We start from the raw sequence: 7,995 nt of genomic DNA, 5'->3' as shown, positions 1-7,995 counted from the left end.
CCTGACTTAGCTCAAGATACTTCAGTCGATGAAGGAGCCAAAGGTGAAAGGTTACCAGGAAGTCCACATCAGGAAGAATCAAGTCAACAACAGAATATGGAATCTCGACCAAAAAGAAACATTGTAAGGCCCTGTCGATTCAGGGATGATAATTTTGTAACAACATTTTCTTGTTTCTTGGCAAACGCAATAGACGACGAGGAACTCACTTCTTATAATGAAGCAAAAAATGTCAAGGAATGGGTGGCAGCAATGGAGGAGGAAATGGATGCTCTCAAGAAGAATGAGACATGGGACGTTGTTTCGAAGCCTCCTGATACTCAAGTAGTCACATGTAAGTGGGTGTATCGAATCAAGCGAAAGGCTGATGGAAGCATAGATCGATACAAATCTAGATTGGTTGCTCGAGGATTCTCACAGAAGTATGGAGAAGATTACGAGGAGACATTCAGCCCAATTGCGAAGATGACATCAATTCGCACTATGTTGGCCTTAGCAGCAAGTTCTCGATGGAAGCTGTGGCAATTGGATGTCAAGAATGCATTTCTCTACGGAGAACTTGATCGTCCAATATATATGGAACAACCACCTGGATTCGAGAAGACTGATGGTTCCCAATTGGTCTGTAGATTTAAGAAGGCACTATATGGATTAAAGCAAGCCCCGCGTGCTTGGTATGGAAAGATTGCAGAATATCTTCAATTTTGTGGGTACAAGGCTTCAGAATCCGACTCAAGTCTATTTATAAAGAAGAGTCAAGGACAAATGGTGGTGGTGCTTCTTTATGTGGATGACATAATCTTGACGGGCAGTAATTATGATGAGGTTGCTCGTCTACAGGATGAGCTCTCGCTTCGTTTTGAGATGAAAAAGCTTGGTGAACTTGGAACCTTCCTTGGTCTGCAAATCGAAAATTTCGATAAAGGGTTGTTTGTATCGCAGATCAACTACGCAAAGAAGTTGGTAGAAAATTTTGGTATGACTGATGGAAAAAAGAGCTATACTCCTCTCGACGTAAATCCTAGACTTAGTCGAGATAAAGGAACATGCCTACCAGATCCTCGTCCTTATCGTGCTCTTGTGGGAAGTTTGATTTATCTGACTATAACAAGGTCTGACATTGCTTATGCAGTTGGAGTGGTGAGTCGATACATGCAGGAGACAAGGAAACCACACCTCGAAGAAGCGAAGAAAATTTTGAAGTATATTAATACCTCGCTAGATATTGGTCTACTATATGAGAAAGATGCGAAATTTGTCTTGTAAGGATATGCAGATGCTGACTTTGCTGGAGATCGAGACGATCGAAGGTCCACATATGGGTTTGTTTTTCTTTGTGGAAACACTAACATATCTTGGAGTAGTAGGAAACAAGGATCGGTATCATTATCTACAACAGAAGCATAATACAAAGCATCAGCTCACGTAGCACAGGAGTGCATATGGCTTCGTAGACTCTGGGAGGATTTTCATGTCAAGTTTGATCAGCCGGTTCCTATCCATGGAGATAATTTGAGTGCTATTAAATTGATTTCAAATCTTGTGTTTAATGCGAGGACAAAAAACATTGAGTTGGAGCATCACTTTATTCGTGAAAAAGTATTAGAGGGAATCATTGAGATTATTGTAGTAAGGAGTGAAGACAATGTTGCTGACATCTTCACAAAAGTACTTCCTAAAGGTCCTTTCGAAAATCTACGATCTAAGTTGGGACTAGTTCATCGGGCATCACTTTAAAGGGGAGTGTTAGAAATTAAAGTAATAATAATAATTAATGTGTTTTGTTTGTTATTCAAGAGCCTCTTGAATTGTCCAAAGACTCTTGGTCTTATCTAGAAAATGAGACTCTTCATGTCTCTTAGTTATGCTTTACTTTATTTAAGAATTGTAATCGTGTTCTTATTCTAATCAAGTTCAATAAACAGAATCTCATTTTCAGTTTGTTTTCATTATCTAGAGTTTCTATTCACTTTCCAATATAATTCTTCATTGTTCGATCATCGAGGTTCTGGTTGTGACTTCGTTACAAATTCTCGTTTGAATTTGACATGTTTTTCTTAATTTAGGATTTTCTAAATTGAGATGAAAGCTTGATTTGATTGATAATTTAATAAATCGAAGATAAGATTGAGAATTAAATTATATTATATTTTTATTCACTTTCCATATTTATTGCTTGATTCTCCTAAAATTCTAAATATATATTGAATTTATAAATAGAAATAGGGATGTTGATGAATTCAGTTTTATAAGTTATTCGAATTTTTTGTTCAAATTTTCGGAAAAATATAATTAACAATTGAAAAACGAACTAAATTTGAATAAATTCTAGTTCGAATTCAAAATTGAATTCGATTTTTTTTAATATATTATATAATAAATTATATATAATATTTAATTGTAGGTAATAAATTATATAATTAAAAAAATAATTAAAAAATTAAGGTTTTTAGTTTGGTTTAACCTGAACTCCAACATCAAGAGCTAGTTTGATCTTTGTTTTTTTTATATTGGGTTTTATCTTAAAAAAAAAATAGTTTGATGAAATTTTTAAAAAAAATAAAATTTTTTATTAAAAGACAAAAATATCCTTAATTTGTTCAATCTGTTTGGAAAATAATTAAATAATTTTGATATTTAATAGATAAAAAGAGTGATAAAATTGATAAAGTGAGTTAAAATGATAGTTAAAATTTTGGGATAAAAATTAGATAAAACCCCAAAACCACTAATCAAACCAGACTCAAATAAAAATCCTTATTTTAATTTGAATTAATTTAAATTTTGATTTAAAAATTAAAATTCAAAAATAAAATAAAATATTGAACAATCTTAAGGCCCAAAATTAAAATGAAATTACATATAATATAAATAAATAAACTTCTTTAAATCTTATAAACATACTAAAATCACGATGATAAAACTTTAATATAACATTTAGATTTGAAGTTATCATAGGAAAAAAAATATAAAAGAAAAAGAGAAGGTTGGATCCATCCCGCGGCCTTGCGGTTAACCTGACAACACTATAAAACTCATTTTCTGAAATTCGTTTAGGTCATTTATTCGAATTTGTTCAAACTTGGGTCCAACCGGTTAAACTATTTGTTAGACCGGATTAATTTTATTTATTTTTAAATAAATTTTAATATATTAATATATAAATAATCATTTAGTATATAAAAAATATATATATAATAATTAAACTCAATAATTTATTAATCAAATTAATAACATACCATATAATAATTATAATATGACTTCAAATGAATTCCCACAAAACAATAATTACTTACCGAATTTATTCATACCAACCACCACTAAAGCTAATATTTTATTATCTCTCAATAATTAATATGAAAAAAAAATGCACTTGATATTTTACTATCCCTCACAACAGATTTATGGGAAAAAATAAAAAATAAAATGCCGGGTAAACGCAGGTGAGATATTTGAAGAAAGGCAAGTGACGATCGAAGAGGTATACTTGCGATCATATATATATGTTTTACATTTCTTAACTCTTCAGAAGTCAGATCTACCGTTCTAACTTCTCAGATCTAGGTACACTGCATCGCCATCTTTGTACTCCCATCGATTGTCTTCTTTCTTCCCCGCAATAGAATTTTTTGAAGAGAGAGGAGAAATACTAAACAAGAGAATTAGACCTTGCGAATCCGAAATATTCGGTTTGATTTTTCGGTCTTCCGATTCGGTTTGATTTTTCGGTCAATTCGTCCGGTCAGACCGGAATTTGATTAGTTCAAAAGGTAAGTATATTGAACTCAAAATCCGAATCACCCATTTAGCTGTTTCGCTGTAGTACAACGTATTTTAAAATTATAAATTAAAACCGGTTGAATATTGATTTATTAATTATTAGAATAAAAAAGATAATATTAAATTAGAATAATATCTTATAATAAAATATTAATATATAATTAATAAAATATTATATTTAATTTAATTTATATTATTTACTACTATAGTTATATTTAAGTAAGATTCTTAAAATATATATATATATATATATATATATATATATATATATATATATATATATAAAATGAATTGAATTTAAAATTTTTATGCAGATTGAAAAAGAATATACAAATAATGTTTTTTATTTTAGACTTTCTATATTTATTTTCACAAAGAATGAAGGGAATTTATGGATAAATTATTATTATTATTATTTTAAAGCCATTTTTTTGTTTAGGAATTTATGGTTAATAACTATTATTTATTTTAATACTTTTCTAGGATGTAATTTTTTTTTTTAAAAATTACTACAAGGTTTAGAAATTTAAATTTTAAATTTGCACTTTTAAATTGTCTGCAAGTGTTGCCATTTTTTGTTAGAGAGTTAAATAATTTTTTATATTAACTTTTGTAGTATAACTGTATAAGTCAATTAAATAGTATTTATTAATAAATATTTAATAAAATTTATAATTTTTTTAATTATTAATTATAACTTTAATTTTTTAATTCTAACTTTAAAATGTTTATATATATAACTTTTAAAATATATTAAATTATAATAATATCTTATAATATAATATTATTACATATATAACTTTTAAAATATATTATTATATACATAACTTTTAAAATATATTAGACTATAAAGATATCTTATAATATAATATAAATTATTAAATATTATTACAAATATAAGTCTTTAAGCTGAATTCAAACTCTAACAAAAAAATATATATGTGTATGATGACGTGTCCAATTCCGGTTGGACAAGGCAAGCAACGAATATATTAATTTAGTGTATTCAAACGTGAAAATATAAAAGACAAATCAGATTAAGAATCTCCCCAACGACTACAATCTCACAAGAAGAGATCCTAGTCGTTGATTTGTTTAAACTTTTTTAAAATACCATATTAATTTTATTTTATTAAAAAATATATTTATAGCACACGCAATATGACTTTTAAACCTAATTAAAAAGGTTCCCTACATCAAATTATCATTTTTTTTAAAAAATTTAGTAACATTACATGAGTCCGAAAACCATGAACCTCATCATTTGAAATTTTTGCAGACTTAATTTGAAATTTCCACTTCAAATAAACGCGAAGAAAACCCGAGATCACAAGAAAAGGTACACAATTTACGCGAAAAAGGCGAAAAGAAGAAGGAAGACAAAGAGATGGTCTTTCGAAAACGAGAAGCTTAAGGAGGAGTTACAACTTACAACACAAGCATGAAATGCAAACCAATCAATGACAGAAAGAACTGAAAATTTTCTTTCTACCATGAAAACCAAGAACTGATTCAGTTTAAGGAAGAAGATGCAGATCAAACATTACCAAATTTCTAGTCAAAAACAAGCAAATTCACCAGCATGTATTAATAATAAGAAGAAGAAGAATCTATAATATCAACAAGTTTGACAAGAAGGGAGATGTAAATTAAACAAAAACCATTTCTCGATCTCTATTCAGCCAGATATTTATTCGGATTAAGCAAAACACTGCTATTATCTATCTATTTATCAATCTAATAAGCTAGAAAGAAAGAAGACATACAACCATTGATTAATCTAGGCAACTTGTTCATGAACTAGACCGATTCAGGAAAGGGAAATCACATTACTAGGACCTCTGTCAAAAACAAAAACAAGAATTACCCATGTTAAGTAACATTCATGAAATCAATCGAATCGAATCAAATGGTAAATTGGTTACCTTGACATTCTCATTCTGGGTAGTGTCAGGAACCTTGTACATATCAGCTGTGACTTCTGTCAACCATAAACCAGGAAAAAGGGACTGTGGAAAGGAAACAAAGGTAAGATCCAATAGAACAGTGGATTAGAGTTATTGGAAATGGAATTTGGATTTGGATTTCTAAAGAAGAAGAATAAGAAAGGGCTTACATCCAGTTCATTTTGAACAATCTTCGTTCGTTTCTTGGGTCTTCGAGGTGGACGATGATTAACAATGGTAAGGAAATCTTCCTCGATTTCTCTCTTTGAAAGAGAAACAGAAAATTTCGATCTTTCTCTGTTTTCTACAGTCGCAGTTTTCAACGGTGAAAAACTATGACGAATCTCATCAATCCTTAAACTCTTTCCAATACCATTACCATTTCCATCAATCGGAGCCTTACAAGCAGCTCGTCTTGTCCTCAGATTCCACGGTCGAGACGAATCGGTTTCAACCGATTCCGGCGGCGTTAACCCTTCTTTCAGAATCGCCACTTTTAACTTATCCGCTTCCGTTTGAAGATCGAACATCAGTTTCGCCCCAAACGCTTCGATCCCTTCATCATGTTTATAAGCGTCAACGCCTGGTCTCCTTCCAGACCCACTAGCCGCCAGCGACGGCGACGGCGAAGGCGATTTCATGATGGATCCACCACGCTTACCGGTCGATCTCTTTTCCGTTATCAGAGCTGAAGATCTCCGATCAACTGCAACAGATAAAGGGATTTCACCGTTGGGATTCTCTTTCATACATCTTAAAAGCCTCGAATTCCCCCACTTCAAGAATGGTGTAAGATTGAAATTATGAAGCTTAGATCTTTCCGTTCCCATAGCCATAACCCTCTTCTTCTTATCTTTGTCTTCGTCTCCTTCTCTTCCTTTGTACAGTACCACCATTGACCGACTCCAAAAACCAAACAAAGGGTGGATCCTAAACAGAACAAAGCTCGCTGAAATCAACCCAGTTATCTATATCTTCCCTGAAAGCTTATATCGAGAAATTTGAGATGTAATCGGAGCAATCCATTAAGGGTTTTCTTCTCTGCGTGATTGGGTGATATGGCCGGGAAACAAACGCAGGTTTTATATATGGGGCTAGAGAGAAGAGAGAGGGCGGTTTTAACGTACGGGTGCGGATGGAATTGCCTTTGGAGTGTTGAAGTTGCTAAAATGCGCTGAGGGGAACTATGCGCACCCCTCTTCCCTATGTGGTATTTTTCGCGGGCTAGACACGTCGTCCGGTCTGGGTGATGGATGTCTCTCCTTCTTGAATTATTATATTTTTTTTCTATATTATTTTTGAATTAATAAATATATATATTAATATTTTATATTAATGAAATAAATTAGAATCAAATCATATTATATTATATCATATCAGTTTAAATAAAAACATATTTCCATCAAATCTACAATTGAATTCCATACCCAAACCTTACTAATTATGGAGGAGATTCTTTTGAATATGTTCCATATATTTCTACAATATGATTTGACCAAGTATATTGAAAGCCATTTATTTCCAAGTTGTAACAGGTTTTTTTATTTTTCTTTTATAGTTTATGCATATTAACTAACTTATCAATAATATTAGATTTGCACATTAGACATTTTAGTGTCATAGTTGGAGTGTCATTTTTCCAAGTTATAAAGTTTTTCACAACTAAAAAAAAATTATGCATATTAACTAGTTTTTTTTTTTTTATAAATACGGTTTGATTTAAAAATTATGACAAATAATGACTTTTTTTATAGTCTTGTGTGATGTTTTTCTAACGAAAGAGTTATTACATGAGAGAACTAAACACATTGATTTGTGATATATTTGTGCTTAATATTTGTGAACAATGTTAGTATTATAATTATGCTAATATGATGATGAAGACGATCTTCTTTGTTTAGTTTAAACATTGATCGAACTTAGTTGACATTGATTATTGAGTAAGCCTTATTTGTTTGAAAGAAGTGTAAACTATTATATTATTGTCGATATTTTTTATCTTCGTTTTTTTTAATATTAGATATGTGTCAATGTAGAGATTGTTAGAGTCGTAATGATCCAAATGAGTTTTAATCGGGGTCGAATCCGACAATGTAATAAAAGAATATTTAAATATTTTGGAATTTGATCCCTAGGCCTATGATCATGTAACCTTTAAATATAGGGAAATTTGATGAAATGGCCCCATAACAGGGGAAATTCCAAAAAAGGCCCGCGCCTGCTAATGTCTGCAAAAAGGGCCCTTTTGCCCTGCGAAATGTCAGAATAC

General features: G+C 30.9%; 1 protein-coding gene across 1 annotated transcript; it reads right to left on the bottom strand.

Annotated features, from left to right (window-relative positions):
• Positions 1-5,425: 5,425 nt before the first annotated feature.
• Positions 5,426-6,871, bottom strand: LOC124936135. The gene is made up of 3 exons (XM_047476599.1): positions 5,897-6,871; positions 5,706-5,789; positions 5,426-5,621 (listed from the first exon to the last, which is right to left on the bottom strand). The coding sequence occupies exons 1-3, from the start codon at positions 6,620-6,622 to the stop codon at positions 5,613-5,615; spliced, it is 819 nt and encodes a 272-aa protein (XP_047332555.1). The 5' UTR covers positions 6,623-6,871; the 3' UTR covers positions 5,426-5,612.
• Positions 6,872-7,995: the final 1,124 nt, after the last annotated feature.

The sequence above is a fragment of the Impatiens glandulifera genome, chromosome 4 (genome assembly GCF_907164915.1).
Source record: "Impatiens glandulifera chromosome 4, dImpGla2.1, whole genome shotgun sequence".
Classification (NCBI taxonomy): Eukaryota; Viridiplantae; Streptophyta; class Magnoliopsida; order Ericales; family Balsaminaceae; genus Impatiens; species Impatiens glandulifera.
Note: the sequence above shows the minus strand (reverse complement) of the source record. Positions and strands in the feature narration are given on the sequence as shown.